The sequence below is a fragment of the Rhagoletis pomonella genome, unplaced genomic scaffold (genome assembly GCF_013731165.1).
Source record: "Rhagoletis pomonella isolate Grant_MI unplaced genomic scaffold, Rhpom_1.0 Rhpom_scaffold_00004, whole genome shotgun sequence".
Lineage (NCBI taxonomy): Eukaryota > Metazoa > Arthropoda > Insecta > Diptera > Tephritidae > Rhagoletis > Rhagoletis pomonella.
In genome coordinates, this window is record NW_023458558.1 from 5,916,678 (window position 1) to 5,935,066 (window position 18,389).

At 34.9% G+C, this 18,389-nt stretch overlaps 4 protein-coding genes across 8 annotated transcripts in view; 2 read left to right on the plus strand and 2 right to left on the minus strand.

Annotated features, from left to right (window-relative positions):
* On the plus strand, positions 1 to 5,529 carry LOC118736863 (heterogeneous nuclear ribonucleoprotein 87F). Of its 3 annotated transcripts, XM_036466959.1 has the most exons (6): positions 1 to 43; positions 175 to 224; positions 2,786 to 3,322; positions 3,384 to 3,837; positions 3,898 to 4,012; positions 4,231 to 5,245. In XM_036466959.1, the coding sequence occupies exons 2-5, from the start codon at positions 177 to 179 to the stop codon at positions 4,002 to 4,004; spliced, it is 1,146 nt and encodes a 381-aa protein (XP_036322852.1). In that variant the 5' UTR covers positions 1 to 43; positions 175 to 176; the 3' UTR covers positions 4,005 to 4,012; positions 4,231 to 5,245. The 3 variants fall into 3 exon arrangements, with proteins under 3 accessions (XP_036322852.1, XP_036322851.1, XP_036322850.1); XM_036466958.1 differs by lacking the exon at positions 4,231 to 5,245 and adding an exon at positions 5,327 to 5,529 and having other exon boundaries at positions 10 to 224; XM_036466957.1 differs by having other exon boundaries at positions 10 to 224.
* Positions 5,383 to 18,389, plus strand: part of LOC118736862 (gamma-aminobutyric acid type B receptor subunit 2) — a 51,624-nt gene continuing 38,617 nt past the window's right edge. For all 3 annotated transcript variants that reach the window (XM_036466955.1, XM_036466953.1, XM_036466956.1), the window contains exon 1: positions 5,383 to 5,467. The gene's annotated coding sequence lies outside the window, so the exon portion shown is untranslated. The remainder of the gene's footprint in view (positions 5,468 to 18,389) is intronic.
* LOC118736865 (non-structural maintenance of chromosomes element 1 homolog) lies at positions 8,621 to 9,625 on the minus strand. The gene is made up of 3 exons (XM_036466961.1): positions 9,436 to 9,625; positions 8,908 to 9,380; positions 8,621 to 8,849 (listed from the first exon to the last, which is right to left on the minus strand). Exons 1-3 carry the CDS (start codon positions 9,536 to 9,538, stop codon positions 8,733 to 8,735), a joined length of 693 nt encoding a protein of 230 aa, XP_036322854.1. The 5' UTR covers positions 9,539 to 9,625; the 3' UTR covers positions 8,621 to 8,732.
* LOC118736866 (cyclin-dependent kinase 20) overlaps positions 16,770 to 18,389 on the minus strand; it is a 16,282-nt gene continuing 14,662 nt past the window's right edge. Inside the window, exons 5-6 of the mRNA XM_036466962.1 lie at positions 17,543 to 17,666; positions 16,770 to 17,403 (exon numbers count right to left, since the gene is read on the minus strand). Of these exons, the coding sequence (XP_036322855.1) occupies positions 17,377 to 17,403; positions 17,543 to 17,666 (151 nt within the window). The 3' untranslated portion in view covers positions 16,770 to 17,376. The remainder of the gene's footprint in view (positions 17,404 to 17,542; positions 17,667 to 18,389) is intronic.

Below are 18,389 nucleotides of genomic sequence, written 5' to 3' on the forward strand. Positions count from 1 at the left end.
TTGCGTCGCCATTTTTGCAGCCCACGACAGCAGTATTGATTCGGTGAGCTTCTTGTTCGGTTAATATATATTTTACTTTGCAGACAAAATATACAAAGGAAATTATTCCATTTGTAATTTGTATAAAAAGTTCAGAAAATTAAGCTTCAAGACCATAACATTAAAGTTTTACAGAAATGGCTGATGTAGAGAATGGAAATTCAAACGGAAATTATAATGATGAGGTAAGCACATTTTCTTTTAATATCACAATTTTTTTTTTATCTCGTATATAATGTACATATTTTCTCTTAGCACTAAATTACACAAAATATCGTAAATAAAAAGGGGGTAGAAACCTTAGAAATCTATGCAAATGCTGCGTCATTGGTAAGCGTCACATGGCAAACAAAATGGCGGATGTTGGTTTGGTTGTCGTGTGATTTTTCTCGAACGCATGCATTCATATCAGATGGAAAAAATGTGCCTATATGCAAGTCAATTTGCCAATAAATAAAAAATCGTTGATGTACCATTTCTTTTACAGTACTTATTGCATATCGTCGCCTGTGTAAAAGATTGTCGTAAGCGCCATTTTAACGATTTTTGGTTCTAGATGCAGTTATATGTTTTGAAATAAGGTCTTTCGATTGGTGGACAAATGGCGCTTACGACAAAATTTTACTAAAGAAAATCCTTCATAAACTGAAAACTAATTACCAATAAACATTAAAAATTAAATAATTTAGCAGTTTTGTGAACTAGTAACATTTTTAGACTTTGGAGAAAATCTCCGCGTTTTTGAGAAATTAATATACGACATTTTTTATCCATGACGACGACGATATGTACATATAAGAAAAATAGAAATCTCACGGGAACCTCATTCTTGCATGAAGAGTTCGCTTAATAGAAAGATCCTTATATAATGAATTATCAGAAAAAATATATTGAAATTATAACTTTTGAGTCGGGCTTTCTCAACTTTCCCACCCAAAGTTGACTTCGTTTTTTTTTTTGTTTCGTTGATCGGTTTTGAATGTTAACAATGGCGTGCATTATTGACCCCAAAGATTTTGCGATCATTTTATTTTTTTGACGAGTTATTTGCAACCAAATTTTTATGCAGGCTTTTACACTTCTTAAAATATTTCAGCAACCATTCATTCGAATCTTATGATTTATTTTGCGGCAGTTAGAGAACTTATCGAGCAACAAAATAAAGTGGTCAGTTTGTAAAACTTCGATTCTTGTTTTATAAAAAATTTTTAAATAAATTATTTTTTTTACCAAATTCTCATACCTATACCTAGGAAAAGAATTCAAAAAGCATTAAAAAAAGCATAAAGAAATTACTGTACCTTTGATTGGCTTTAAGCTTCTTAGCAAAAAAATGGAAAAAGTTAAAAAAAAAAATATAATACAAATGGACTCAAAGCAAAAAATAAAATTTTCAAAATTAAGTATCAAATCAGAATTATCAAATTATAATTTTTTTTACACTTCACTTACTATATTATAATTTTTTAAACAGTGGTGATTTAAAAATGGAAAATTCATAAAAATAGTTCATTGGTATATTGAGTATTTAAAATATGCAATGTATATGGTTGCAATGTGTCGCAACTCTGTATATACAAACAGTTTGAACACCGCAGTATAACAGTTTCCAAACATTGCATTGATACGTTTTGAAAGCCAGCCTTTTCCTAGATACATATATGAGAAGTTGGAAAAAAAATTCAATTAATTAAAAAAAGATAATTTTTCGCAAAAGAATTGAAATTTTACAAACTGACGCCTTTATTTTGTTGCCCGATAAGTTCTCTCACTGCTGTTAAAAAATCATAAGATTCGAATGAATGGTTGATAAAATATTTCAAAAAGTGTAAAAGCCTGCTTAAAAGTTTGTATGCAAATAACTCGTGAAAAATAGTAAAATTGGCGCAAATCTATGATGTCAATATTGCAAAGAATGTTAACTTTCAAAATCGGTAAATGAAACATAAAGAATCGAAAAGTCTACTCTGGGTGGCCCAATTGAGAAAACTTGACTCTTTACAAAACAAATATAATAGGTAGTAATTGTATAAGAGCAGCACACGTCTCTATAGCCAGATTATTTCTGTTTTCCTGCCTTCGGCGCTAGAGCCGAAACGGCTTTAAAAAAATTGACAGTGTCTACACACATGTGCCACGGTAATTTTCACCGTGGATCTACGGTAATTTTCACCATGGATATAAGGTAATTTTTACCGTGGTTACGGTAAAAGTTACTGTGACGCGTATAAGTAGACACTCCCTAAAAAAATTTTATTATCCAGTCTCTGTCTTAATTCTTGGCAAAATTTAACATCAAATTGTAAGCATTTAATTTAAAATTTTTAATTTCTGTTTTATGATGTCTCGGCATCTGATCCACTAAAATATCGATAACGAATATATGATTATTTAAATCTTAAGTATATATTAAATGAGATTCAATTTTTAATTGCGCACTTAACTAAGCAAAAATAGTGCCGAAAATCAATCGATTGTGCTTAAGGTGCGGGCTGCTTCCGAAATGGCTGAAAATTGCACAATGCACACTTATTTTCCATCACTGATTAATATTCTAAATCTTAAGTATAATTGTTTTAATGGAGGTATAGTTTTAGCAGGGCCAAATAATTCTTTATGTGTGAAACAGTTTGAGTAATTGAAATACCAAAAAAAAATTTTGTTTTCTAAAACAAGTTCTTTAAACTGTTTTCTTATACTCAAAACTGCACTCAACGATATGCTAACACATTTTGCGATATTTCAGCCCATTACTGAACCGGAACAGTTAAGGAAGCTCTTTATCGGTGGTTTAGACTACCGCACTACTGACGATGGCTTGAAAGCTCACTTTGAAAAATGGGGTAACATCGTCGACGTGGTTGTAATGAAGGATCCCAAGACAAAGCGTTCACGAGGTTTTGGTTTTATTACCTACTCTCAGTCTTATATGATTGACAATGCCCAAAACGCACGCCCTCATAAAATCGATGGGCGTACAGTAGAACCCAAGCGGGCCGTACCACGCCAAGAAATTGACAGCCCAAATGCAGGCGCCACTGTTAAGAAATTATTCGTTGGCGGTCTTCGCGACGATCATGACGAGGAATGTTTACGCGAATATTTCAAGTCATATGGTAACATTGTTGGAATAAACATAGTTGCAGACAAAGAAACTGGGAAGAAACGTGGATTCGCATTTATCGAATTTGATGATTATGACCCTGTCGACAAAATTATTTTGCAAAAAAATCATACCATAAAAAATAAGGTCCTTGATGTCAAGAAAGCCATTGCTAAACAGGCATGTTTTGAAATTAACGTTTTTAGGGAATTTAATTTAACAAAATATTCTTCCAAAATAGGATATGGATCGCCAAGGTGGTGGTGGCGGCGGAGGTGGTGGCAGCGGTGGTGGTGGTAGTGGTGGTGGACGTGCCCAAGGCGGCCGTGGTGGCGGACGTGGTGGCGAACGTAGTAGTCAAGGATGGGGAGGAAACAACAGACAGAATGGAGGAAATTGGGGCGGAAGTGGTTTTGGAAATAATGGGAACTTTGGTGGAAACCAAGGGGGTCCCGGTGGTGGTCCAGGCGGTTGGAATAATCAGCCGGCACCTTGGAACAACCCAGCTACAAATGATGGCGGGTGGAATAATAGTGGCGGATTTGGTGGGCCGGCTAATACCTCCAATAATGGATGGAGTAGCAACAATAGTAGTTTTGGTAGTGATTACCAACAGGGTTACGGTGGAGGACCCCAGAGGGGGGGTAATAATTTTGGAAATACCCGCGCCGCTCCTTACAATCAATACAACAAAGGTAAAAACCGATATTAAATAACTTGAAAAAGTAAATAGCTGTAAAAATGTTTGGTTAAAGGTGGCAATACTGGTGGTGGCCAAGGCGGTGGTTTTGGCGGTAATAACTACAATAGCGGTGGTGGCCCGGGAGGCGGCAACATGGGCGGCGGAAACCGAAGATATTAAACTTGGAGGTAAGGAATTATTGCATTGTAGTATTGCATTTCAGTTATCCTTACAGTAGCGGTTTCATTCGTATATAAAGCTTTATAACGTATTATTTCCCAAGTTGCAATTTATGTTTAAAATCTTTTTCGTTTAAAAAAAAGTGGCAAAATATTGCTACGTGACTATAGTAATAAGTACATACTAAACCAATTTAATTAAACCAATTTTTCTTTCTTAAACATAGGTAAAGTACATAGTACTATACAGTTTCAATCAGAGAAAGACAGGCAGTCTAGGCACAGGCAGGCAGGCAGAAAGAGAATTGAAATCAGATGAAATAAATATTGCAGACAACTGCAGTTCAACCGCTAAACTATCTACATTTGTATAGGCAAATAAGGAAATTTATACAGATAAAAAATTTATTTCACATTCACACGAGTACGAAGGAAACAGAATACATAACCGAATCTTGTAGTGAACGTATTTTTAATGTAATCCACTACATAAACCAAAACATGCTATAGAATATCCACAAAGGAAAGAAGTATGCGAACAATGCATACATTTGATAATTTTACATGTTCTGTGTATTTAAAAACACCTGTCTTATCTTTCGGGTCTTTAATTTAATTTTACTTGTAAGACATTTATAAGTTTTCATACAAGCATTTAATAATTAAAAGTATTAAAAATAATACAGAGCAACTTTGAGCCAATTTAGACAAAAATAAAAATGATGGAAAACTAGACCTACTTGACAAACAAAATGAGTTACCCCAATAAATCTAGTTATAGTTTTAAATTATAAACAAAAATAAATTATGTAAGCGTGAAATCAAGAAATACTTCTATTCAAAAAAATTGAATTGTATCATCACAGATTCTCTAAATAGGGGTGCGTTCAGAAATGCATCATGCCAAAGCATCAGTATCTTTTATTTCTAAACTATTATTGATGGAAATGTCTTATTTACGGAATTAAGTTCAAATTCAGCTTTTAAACGTGGTTGCGCATATTTGACATTTCCATAAGTTATAGTTTAGAAATAACACGAGACTGATGCTTTGGCTTGATGCATTTCTGAACGCACCCTAGAAATTGTCAATACTACAATCCCCTCGAGTGAGTGAACATCAAAAAAACGACGTTTTTTCTAAGATAGCGCAGTGACAACAAGCTATACTGCATACTCTAACCAATGATTAAAACAACAATGATTACAAAAGGGCTTTTAATAAACTTAGCTTGAGATGAAGCACCTTATTAAATTTGCAACAAGTACCCTAGAAAAACGCTTACAAGAGTTACTAATTATTATATACATATTTTTTACAAGACTTGATGTGCAAAGTGTGCACTAAACTACCTTATCTGAACTTTGTCAAAATGGGGACAAATCGGAAATCTGGCTCTTTTGGAGGACACCGCATTCCGTTCTACATGTTAACGTGACTGCTGGAGTTGGCACTAATAACAGGTAGGTTGATTAAAAAATTGAATTCCTATGAAGTTGCTTAAATAAAAAACTAAACAAAATTTGCTCGTGTTTTATCTTTTAAATACGTCTAAATGGCGCCAGGGTAAATAACTAAGGCCCCTATTATGAGTTGCATTCGATTTTCGACTGTGGTCGAAAGTGCTGAGCGAACGAATTTGCATTTGGTATTATGGCACTCATTCGATGAAGAATAGCGCTATTGTGAATTTCGCTCGTTTAGGTTGTTCACAATAGTATATTTTTCACCGCTGAGAAGCTTTGTTTACAAATCGAGCAAACTAAATAGTGTGCTTATACATATTTATGTAAATTTGTTCTAATTAAAATGAAGTAAAAAAGAAAGCAAGTTTATAAAAACGTGGTAAAATGAGTACAACGAGTTCTGGTTCAACGATTCGTCAGAGGATGAGAGCTTAGTAAACTGGCCAGGAGTAGCAAATGTTTAAGAGAGTTTAAGTTTATTAGTCTTTCGAATATATTTTGATATAAAATATATTTAAGAAATTTGTCTACAGATTCATTAAAAAGTTCCGACCATCTAAAGAGGCGTTTGTGAGCCAAATCTATTTAAAATATTTTAAAACTATCAACAGCGCTACGATTTTGTTCTCAGAGATCGTGCCAACAGAGTATTGAGATTTTCTTTCACAAGTAAAACCAGCCTTTCGAGCTTGTGTTTAGTATTCAAGATGTTAGAACTGCATGAAATTAATAAAAATTGTTTAAAATTAATGTCTAGCCGCCAAAATGTAAGAAAACATATACAAAATCATACATTTTTCACAATTTTCTAACACTTCGCTACACCATCGAAAGCAAAATTCTGTTCGACAGAAAATTCGATACTCAACGAAAATTTCGACACGCTTGCATAGCTCATAATACGAATTTCACTTTCGATCTTCGATAGCCAGCGAAGATCGAAAATCGAATGCAGCTCATAATAAGGGCCTAAGATGAAAAATATATGTATCGGTCATTCCACTTCTTGAAATTGGGTTGGAATCTTATAGGGAATTTGCATGAGGCGATTTTTAGTTGAAAGCAACAATTGCCTGGTGTAAACGGCCTTTCAACTAATCGCTTTCAATGAAGTTGGTCGGCTGCCTACTTTCGTTCAACTTTTGGTTCAACTAATCGCCTGTGAAAGTTGAATAATGTAAATTCCCTAATACAAACGTATTGCAGAAGGATGGCTCGGTTTTCATGAATAGGTAGAGTTTTCTGAACATATTTATGAGTCGATTATCGATAGCAATCGAACTTCTGTTGCGTTGCTAGTTGCCAAAACGATATTACAGATCGCAACTGGCAACTGACAACTGGGAATGTTTTAGGAACGTATTTAGAAGCGAAAATTGAAAAGTGGCATATATAACTTTAATGATTTGAACGATATCAACATTTTGCAATGCTTTTACATAATATGGTGAAAATAACCAAACAACTTGAAATTTCAGTTCCCGTGGAGTACGCCTTTTTGGCGAAACAAAAGCGAACACTGATTGCAAATTTTTTCCTTTATCAACTGAAGCACCTCTTTAAAACTACCGATACATCAAGTTTTCCGAATTAAAGTCATTGCTGTGACACTTCCTTCTGCGAAAAAGCGAAGAGCCGCGCAAGCTTTTATGAGCGAAGGTATTGAAGTTGAACGAAGTTGGGTCATTTGTATATTAACCAATTATACTACAGCTTCTTTTGGAAGTCCTCAATATGCTTTGAAAACGATAAAAGAAAAACCTTGAAGGCATTAACTTTTGCTTACAGTGCACGCGGTAGCTCCAGAGCATTGAAATTATCCTTAAAAAACGTAAGGCCGCACTAAGCGACGCGACACTGCAGCGGCACGGCGCGACACTTTTTGGTATATCGCACTGAAACTGCAGAGGCGCGACACTTAGCTGCAAATTTTTTAATTTATTTGTATCAAAACCTTCATACAAGATGGATGCCAGTGACGCTGACGTAATGTTAATGCCTTTTATTTTCCTTGGCGAATTCTTCTCAAATATTATGTTTCTTTACATACAATTTTCTTGAATGAAATGCATTTGAATATGCACTCACAATTGGAAGTCCAATTACTTCAAGTTAAAAATATAGTACGGAATGTTATGTCGTTCCGCTGGGTATACCGAACTATGCGGTACCGGAACTCCGCGACACCACGCGGCTCGACATTTTTGCCTAGTTGATCAACTTTGCCTCGCAGCGTAGTGCGGTATGCTCCATAAGAATACATGCCAAGAATATTTTGCCGCGCTGTGTAGTGTCGTGTCGCGTCGCCTAGTGCGGTCGTACCTTTAATTGTCGTCTGATTGAGGCCGGGTTCATGCACTTCTCTTCCTCTTACGCTACGCGCACACTGCAGCCGGTATCGGCCGAATTGTGCTCGGCTCTGCTGAGTAGACGAACGACCTATCTAATACCATGTTCTGAACGACATCGAAAACATGCTTTCGTTGCTAAAACTGATTTTCGACTTAAAACTTTTTTCGTACGTTTTAAATTTTACAGTTTTGAATGTAAACAAAAATTATATCAGCTGTTCGTCTAACTTGCAAGTTTCTGCAAATTTTCTGTTCGCGTACTATTTTGGATATTTTCCTCCTGTGAGAGAACAGATGACATTTTGCCGAAATTTTGGCACTTTAAAATGTGACGATTTTTTTAATTGTTACAAAGCTGTAAAACAAGGTGGTGCTGGTCGCTTGATTTTTTCGCCGTGACCAACATTGCGTCAAAATGTTGTGTTTGTTGTAATGCATACCAATGACAGTATGAATATCTGCGTGTTAAATACATACGCCTTGGTACAAGCTACGAGGTTTATGAATTTTGTTGTAGCGTGAACTTTATTTTTTAACCGACATCACAAAAAGGAGAAATATTTTCTTTATGTATGTTACCGCATAACTTTGGACCACATTAACCGGTTTCGATAATCCTTTTTAAAGAAAAGTTCTTCTTCACAGGTGGTCCCATATTAATTTGGTTTAAATCCGATCAACGGATCATAAAGAAGTTAACGATAATCTTAAATTTTTATATGAAAAATGAAGTCGGGTTTGCTTTTTGCTTGATAATTACTTGTTTTAAATTAATAAAACTTAAATAAAACAAAATATATTCGAGAAATGGAAAAAAATCTACTGTACGTTTTCACTGACACACGCCGTGCGTATTTGTATAATGGAAAAATATTATAATACTATTAAATATGAAGTAATGTATGTAAGTTTTAATTCAATGCTGTACTCCATACGTTACTGCAAGCTGGGCAATTAGAATTACGTTTCAAAAAAGTCCTTATACACTCTTTATGAACTTTGGCTCCGCACCCCGAGCATTTTATATCCTGCAGATGTATTTAATTAATAAATATCCTTTCTGTACAATGTTTTATATTTTCTTACCCATAACACAATTTTTTTGCAAAGAGGGCAGTCTTTGATGTAGTCCGAGTAATGAGTCTTCAAATGACTGGCATATTCCACTAACATACGCGGCCCAAAATATATTTTATCATCCATTTCTAAAAAATAGCCCTGATCAGTCCACTTTTTTACTAGAAATTGAATTCGAGTCTTTGGCAAATGCTTCCGTGCAGTAGGGGTTAAACTCGAGAGATTGTACATATCTACCCAAGAAATACTATAATCTTCTTGAGGAGCCATTATTTCTACTAATTTAGCAAAATACATCTGATCCGCTTCAGTATAATGTTGCTGATGCTTGCTGGCTAGCGTTTCGAAGGTAAGACCAAAAACCAAAAACTCTTTATCCAGCAGCGGGTGTTTTATAAAACTTAATTCCTGATTTAGCTCTTTCAAATCATTATTTATTTCTAGTACCAATTTTTTGACATCCAGAGCGTCGTCCGCATCATCTGTTACAAAACACTTTAAAGAAAGCAAATGGGACTTTTGTTTTTGAATACAAACATGTTTGGCAAATTGGCGGTAAAACATCATTGATTTGCTCCGTGCTTAGGCTACCATGATTAATACACGCTTGCAAAAAAGCTTTCTTTACTCCATCCCGCATTCCGAAAAAATATAATATGTGGGTACACGCAATCTTCAAAAAAATTTATTATTTGGCTAAACTGTACGGCAAATAGGGATAAAAGGATACTAGTAAATGCAAGTACATACTCGATACTTTTCGTCCGATACCAAGTAATTTTAGTATCGATACTTTTGAACCGAGTACTGATTAGGTATCGGAAGAAAGTACTTATATCGAAACCCGATTCAGTGAAAATTTTATTTCCGGACTTTTTTAATCGAATTATTATTGTGAATATCTAAAAATGTTTGGCAGTTTAGTTGCCAATGAAAAATTCCGACAAGGAAAGACCTATAATCATCTCACTAACATATCGCTAGCTTGAAGCGAAAAGTTGCTAAGTCCACTTTTTGTGAAAACTCATATTTGGATATAGGAAGCAAGGTAAATTAAAAACGCAACGTCTTCAAGTTTATATTCAATTAAAGGCAAATTTACTAAGTCCAAAAGAGGCACAGAAAAACGATAAGCTCACAAAAAAATCTAAATCTTTAAATTAGCAACGGAGCCTTCTGCAAAATTATTGAAGGAAATGTTTTGAAAAGTTTTTTCCCTACCCTTTTAATTTTCTACACATGTACTTAGCAGCTTTTCATTCTAAAAATTATCAACATGATTAAATCTTTCAGAAATATACCATTGTTACTTTGCAGAAGTGCTGTTGAACAGTGTTATGATACAGATGACTTTTATTAATTAATTCGGGTACGGTTTAGTACGTTGCCGATCTATTTCGAGGTATTGCGTCCAAAGGGGTGGCCCGATCAAAAAAAAAAAAAAAATTGCACACACTTGTAGCAAAGGGTCTAAACATTATTTTAGCACCCAATTTTGTAATTTTTGGTCACTAATTTATTTACAAATTGGGTTAGAAATATGCCCTTTTTTGTAAAATTCGGAAATTAGCGTTAATTTATCACTCGTATTCTCCTTAAAGCAGCCACTTCAGCAATATATTTTTCTTTTCTTCTTAACTTTACACTTTACTCGATGAGTTATAACTTTCTTTATGACTTTAATATTAACCAATTAATCACAATTTATTAAATAAAAACACCTTCTAAATCATGCATCTGACTTTGGTTGCATATGCAAATTAAACATGAACGAAAGACACAAGATCACGCCTTCCCGAAAGAAAGAAAAAAGTTATTTTCTAGCTGTTGAAATCTCGACGCCATCTTTGTTGTAAGAAGTAAACAACGAAGAGAACGCAAAAACCGCGTAATTGTTGAACGCATGAATAATCATTTTTATTATGCAAATTCTTCTATAAATCATGGCGTTGTGTTAAATTATTCCTTACCTTACGTGAACACACGTTGTCACAAGCGGAAATTAAGAAAATTGCAGTAAAAAGCCACCACCAAATTGTAAACAACGAACAAATGTAAACAAACGGCTAATGTCAAAGTCGCCCAACTTTTTTCCTAAATGCGATTATAACGGGCTACTAAGAAGAAGGCGTGATCTTGTATTTTTGGTTCATGCAAATTAAATGGCGGAGTTCAGCTGTCAAACTCCAAAATATGCAAAATAATGAGAGACAAAAATAAAATAGGATATAAACCAGTAAGCATTAAAAATATACAAAGGTGTTCTCTGCAAAAGGTGTTCAGCCCCCCTTCTTTGGCAACACCCCTGCAAAAATCTCGACTACATGCATGCGTGTAAAGAGTACTCCCAAAGGAGCAAGTAGTACTACAAAATTAACCACAATTCATATAAAAAAAATGGTCCAATTAACATTGCGATGTCCTAGCGCAGGACCATATACTCCATCCCTGCATTACAAAAGACTGGCACAAAACTACTCCAACATATTAACAATGGCATTGTTGTTATATTTTTTCGTTTGTACCCGCTTTTGTTCTTCACTTCTCAGATGATTTTTGGAAATTAATAAAAACTAAAAACAAAAACTGAAAACTACATGTTGCCTCTGAAGGCATTCGAACCTGAACATGCTGGGAGCTAACAACTAACAGCGAACATCTCTACACGTTCAGCCACAGCCAGACATGCAAATTTGCTTTCAAATGCTTTCGTTAAAACACGAGCAGTGATCGGATAGCAATAAGCTGGTGCAGCGACACGAGTTGGTCCGCTCCCGCATGACAGAGGAGCACTTTGTAGGTACTCCAATAAGCCACAAATAGACTACATGGTCCTACGATTTTTGCAGGGACAGAAAGGAGAATTCTACTGCCTGAGGGTTATAATCCCTAAGTGCGGCCGAAAGCCGCCTACGCAGAAAGGTCTTCTCTGCGAAAGGTGTTCAGCCCCCCTTTTTTCGCCTGATAACCACCTTGGGATAACTTCTTTTATTTAAAAACCCCACAGATTCTGTTAGTTGGGTTATATTCCACTTCAAACTGCTCAATTTCCCTCGGTAAATGCTGTTTTTCGCCCATTTTCAAACGGTTCCCTAGGGGTCTGTGGGAGGCTCCGAAGGGGGGATTCGACTTTTCGTAAAGTGGAGGCTGTCCCCTTTGGAATAAGGGGGTTTAGGGGCCACGCTCCTCCCCTTCCGCCCAAATCCCAAAAACGACCTGCAAATTTCTTTTGTATGAAATAAATTATAAAATAATTGTTTTTGATCTCAATCGGTTTCTCTTCGTACATACAAAATAAATAATAAGTATAACAAATAAAACACGTACATACATACAAACGAAGATAATTCTGCTAAAAGAATTCTGGGGACTTTTTAAAAACATCGTATTGGGCCTTTTTTCTTGTTTTCTGGGAGGCCGTCCTAGTAAACCATGTTTTAAAACTTAAAGTTGTTCTTAAAAAGATTAAGTAGCATTCGCCTAAAATCAAAAATTATAGTCACATAAGTTATTTTGACAAAAATTCATAGATATGTGATGGCGTTTTTTATACAAACAATTCTTAATAGGTACAAATATCGATATAAGTAGGTATCGATACTTTTAGCTCGATACTTTCTTTCGATGTACTTCCAAGTACAGGTATCGATACTTCCATGACATCGTTTTATCCCTAATAGGGCATTCGCACGCGGCGATTTTACAGGCAAGAAAAGTTGAATGAGAAGTTGAAAGTGAAAATACGAATTGTTATTTACAGGGAACGGATTTTAGGACCTAAAAACCTATAAAAAAGGCAAACTAAAATAACGAAATAGGCTGGAAAAGGCAAATAAAATAGCGAAAAAGGCAGGAAAAGGCACTAGGTATTGCAAAAAAAGCAAAATAGGAAACTAAAAAAAGACAGAAAATACGATGAACAATAAAAAAATACATTTATTTTAGAAATGTTTATATTACAAGTAAAAAGAGAAAAACTATGAGTTAGTTTCATTATATGAAAAATTTGTACTTTGAATCTTTGACTATTTTATCCTATCGAGTTTCTAACTCATAAAACTTTAATCTGTATAGTTGTAGTAACATTGAACCACAAGATGCATTTTGCCGTTTTCTGGCAGCATTTTCATTCGATTTTCGCGAAGAAAAGCCTTGAATGTACTAAATGTGCGCTCTACATAAGTTGATACAAGTGGAGCCCAATTTAAATATGGAACGTTGGAAACGTTCATATTATCAGGAATAAGGGCGTTTTCCTCGCCCTTTACAATTTTATCCACACCCCTTATTGTCTCCAAGCCTACGTTAGCTGAGAAAACGGCTTTCCAACACCAATTTGGCGCTTCTATAAGCCGCATGGGCATGTGTATATTTTTTCATCTTTAAAAAAATATTGTAAATGCTATAATCACTTTTTTAAAGGTAGAAAAGGCAAATATCTTAAAAGAGGCAAAAAAAGGGCAAATATCTTAAAAAAGGCAAAAAAGGCAACATCAAATGTGTATATATGGAATCAGGGAAAGCTAAATCGTGGACATTCTTAATCGAATATACTCTATCTCTTTAGCAGAAAAAAGGAAATTTCTATAAAATCCGTTCGCTGGTTATTTACATTATTGAAAATGGATTTAAATCGCAAAATTTTATCAAATGGCGTTGGTAGAAGTGCTTTTAGCGAAGCTGAAAGATAAAATAAAAGTAAAAAAGAAAAAAGTATGTATACACAATGTAAACAAACACAGGGTTGCAAGGAAAAAAAGGTGAACCAGCTCAAAGTTGGCTGGCGACCAACTTTGTTGAAAGCGATTAGTTGAAAGTGCCGTTCGGACGAGGCGATTTTTGCTTTCAACTAAAAGTTGCATAAAAAATCGCCGCGTGCAAAAGCCCTATAACGGCAAAGTACACAAAACAACTAGTACTCAATACCGCAAGGAATGCAAATAATAGGTTCGTTCGCGTAGCTGTTAATTTGGGGTGTTCACAGTTCGTTCCAAATTGTGTCTGAAAATGTAGACGTCTACATTTTGAGACATTTTTAGCATCAAACTGTGAGCACCCCTTTCTAGCAGTCGTCGCAAAATCGTCTCAAAACTTTGCTGGTGTTGCCAGACATTTCTTGTTTGCGTGCATTGTTTATATGTCGCCTATCGATTTTGTTTCTGAAAAATTGTAATTATTTAACTTAATTACCAATTCGTAATATTTGTTATTCCTTTTCCTTGATTTGTTTCTTTTCATCAGAAATTGCGCTCAAATTAAATGCAAATACGGAAAACGTGCCCAATAAATAAAAAAAATGTGATTAGTATTGCCATAATGCAACCCTGCTGCGAGGTTGCAAAATGTAGACGCGTAAAAAACATACCTTTGAGTGTGACAAAATGTAGACGGCGTCGTTTTCCAATTTTGTATGGGAAACAACAACACCACAGATTTTACGGTTAGAAAACGTCTTAAAATGTAGACGTCTACATTTTGAGACACTATTTGGAACGAACTGTGAACACCCCAATTGTTCATGTTTAACCAAAACTTACAAGTTTTTGCGTTCGCGTACGCAAAAAACTTGCAAAGTAGGGGAAATTGAGAGAGCAAACTGACATTTCATTTTGAGGGGAAGCTGTTGGTTTCTGCTGGAAAAATGTTTGCCAACAGCAATTTGCCAACAGGAAAACAGCTGATCAAAAACAGCTGGTTGGCATTTACGCAAATCACAAAATTGAATTTGATGGTTTGGAAGATAAAAATTACAAAATGCGACTAATTAAACTTGTAAGAAATAAGTAGTTATTTGTTTAATCAATAAAATGTGTCAGTATCATGATACAAAAAAGAAGGTAGTTTCAATAAACAACTTTTGACGGATAATAAAATTTTTTGAAGTTTCATAAATTGTCAGTATTATCAACGGCCTTGCCACTTTGATAATATTAAAACAATACATCGGAGTATTTTCTTTCCCATATTTTTACCAATGTGAGAATATTTCAAATCAAAACTCACAATCAGTACTTGATATTTTTTTACTTACGTGGTTTGCCCCTCTTTTATTAAAAATATATAAAATGTAAACTGTTACATTGTAATTATTCTTTTTATTTTATAATAAAAACCATTAGTGCATTATGTTGTTATTTTTTTCATTTTCTTATTTTGATATACAATTTTCGTTTCTTTAATCTTGCGATTTAAAAATCGAATTCTAAAGAATGTTCTTCCCAAATAAAATCTTTTTATAATATTTTGGTCCAAATTTACTTTTAAATTTCTCATCAGATTTTGAAAAAATTTTGGCTTTGTGGTTAGCGAATCACCATTAATTTCAACAAATTTTGAATTCAAAATTTCCAATGTATGCAAAAAACTTGAATTAGGTTTGTACAGACTCGATTAGGTGCGTTCGTTTAAAATCTCCAGCAGAAACCAACCAACTGCCAAATTCCGGCGAAATGTCATCTGTTCTCTCACAAGAGAGAAATATCCAAAATAGTACGCGAACAGAAAATTTGCAGAAACTTGCAAGTTAGACGAACAGCTGATATAATTTTAATTTAAATTAAACGAATTCTACGCAAAACTACTGTGGACGCAAGTGAAAATTGTGATTTTTGGCGATTTTTCTAAGGGGTCCCTGGGACCCATAGGGCGCCTAGGTGGGGGTTGGAGGTGCCACGCCCACTCCCCCTTCGCTCACCGCCTCTTCAATGACCGCCCTTATACGCACGTATTATTTGCAAATAAACGCTGAGTTATTTTCCTAGTGGGAGGAAATTAGCCTATGGTTACAGAAGATATGTAATAAAGTAACCGACGAAGACTTGCGTGCCGCTTGCGCTTTTCTCCCAAACCCCCTGGTAAACCCAAATGAGGGTTAAATTTAAAAACTATACAATAACGACTTTTTTTACTTGCGCTTTTCTCTCAAAGTGTTTATCGCCGGTAAATTGAATCTCATATCGACCTTCGCAGGAAGGGAAACACACTCATTTCGGACTCTTAAATGAGCTCATTATGAGCATTGCTGTGTTGCTCGAGCACAATTTCCACCTAATATGGCTACCTTGACATGATCAATCTTTTTCCAAGTACTGCAGCCTCTGCTTCGTTAATCCTGGACCCTCAACATTGGGCATATCCATACTTGGTTTGACAAGTTACTTCATTTTAGACCATATTGTTTATACTGGATTTAGCATAGGCGAAAATGGTCACAAACGAAGATACAACTTAGTCTTCTGAACATAAATTGGAGATTTCTGACTTTTAAATGAAAATTTTCTGAACTTGAATTGTAACTTTCTGAATTTGAATTGTAACTTTCTGAATTTGAATTGTAACTTTCTAAATTTGAAATGAAGGCTTCTGAATTTGAAATGGAAACTCTGAATTTGAAATGTAACTTTCTGAATTAGAATTGCAACTTTCTGAATTTAAAATGAAAATTTTGAATTTGAATTGCAACTTTCTGAATTTGAAGTGAAAATTCTGAATTTGAAATGAAAATTCTGAATTTGAATTGCAAATTTGTGAATGTAAAATGGAAATTCTGAATTTAAAATGTAACTTTCTGAATAAGAATTGCAACTTTCCGATTTTAAAACGGAAATTCCGACTTTGAATTGCAACTTTCTGAATTTGAAAAGAAAATTCTGAATTTGAGATGGACATTCTGAACTTGAATTGTAACTATCTGAATTTGAAATGGAATTTCTGAATATGAATTGCAGCTTTATGAACTAAAACTGAAAAAGGAGTAGTAGGTCTGAAATTTAGAAAAAGCAATTGCTTAGTTTTTATTCATAAGGTCTAATGCAGCGTTGGACAGAGAGAGCTTTTACTCTGCTCGCGCCTATACAAAATGTATCGAAAGCTTAAAAGAGCTTTGCCCGGGGGCAAGGCAGTGCCCATAATCGGCATAATGTCATGTTGTTCTCTCAATTTCCCTACTTTGGATTTGGGAAGGAACGCAAACGCTGTGATAGTTTTCTACAATTTTAGATGACTTTGTAAACGAGACCACTCCTTGTATCAGGTAACGCAAAATTATTGAGCACGCAGAAGAAAACTAAAAGTAAACCCTTAACCCCAGATCTGTTAGCAGGCAGGCCGTCAGATCCACCAGTTTTGTTGTTTTTCTGACGCGAATTTGCTATTCGTACCTCGTCATAAATGCGCGGTGCGACATCGATTCCTTCGTCACCGCCTTGAGCTCCGGCTTCATCTTCAGTACTGGTTTCGTTGCTGTTATTATTCAACAGGATAAGAATTTGTGTAATTTAGGTGCACACATGCGTATGTTCTGGACATTGCCCTTGGTCAAACTTTCCATTAGACATTTGGTCCATCATGTTAGGCTCTTTGCAATCGAGTACGTATTTCGACCACTCTCTTCTCATTGCGGCAAGGAGAATCCGATGGCAAAGCCGACAGAATTGCGTTAACACTGGGCAAATTCTTCGACTGGAAGCATGTATCTTGCTACTGGAAATAATCGTGATTTAATGCCTGTAAAACGTAAAATGATATGTGATAACATCTGTATGTATGTTTAGTCCCTTTGTCGTTATAATAAAAATAGTAAGTAAATTTTTTTCGGAAAGATGTTGCTTAGAACCTTTTGTGCGTGTTCTATTTACATACGTACCTCAGAGGCAGTCAGCCGATTCTTCGGGTTGTAAACAACCAGATTCGAAACCAAGTTGATTTCAACCGCTTGCGTACAGCTAGGAAATAGGTTATCCCAGTGAACTCCTATTGCATTTGGAAAGCTTAAATAAAATAAATATGTAGATTTGAAATTTTATTATATACTATACAATAAGTAGGCTCATTCAATATATAAAAGCTAATTATGTACTTATGGGTATTTCCATGATAAAAAACATTAGAAGGCAAAATCATGCTCTCAATTCGTCGGCCATGATTTTTTTCTGACGTTTGCGAACATTTTAAAATCATATAAAATTGAAAATAAAAAAATTAAATTGTTGTTTGAGATTAAAAATGAGAATGTGTGTGTGAGCTGAGTTCGAATTTTAAAATGATATTGTTGACAAACGTCAGACTGCCCCTCAACGGTTTTACCTTGTTATGTTTTTACATGGGTATTTCCATTACGTGACACTTGTATGAAAAAATGTTAAAAATAAAATTGAAAGTCAAAATTTTAAAAAGGTTTCTCTAGATAGCAATTAAATGGCCCCTTATTCAGTAAAAAAAAATACAACTGTTGGTAGTACCAGAGAATGTTAATGTAATTAAATTAACATTCTCTGATAAAACGATACCATGGAATGGATACCTGTACTTGGGAGTAGCATCAAAATAAAGTATCGATACCAACTAAGTATCGGGCTGAAAGTATCGATACCTACTTATATCGATATTTGTATATGTATAAGACTGGTTTATGAATATCGATGAATTTTTGTCAAAATACCTTATGTGACGATCATTTTGACGTAGAGTACGTCTTACGTTTCGATATGGAG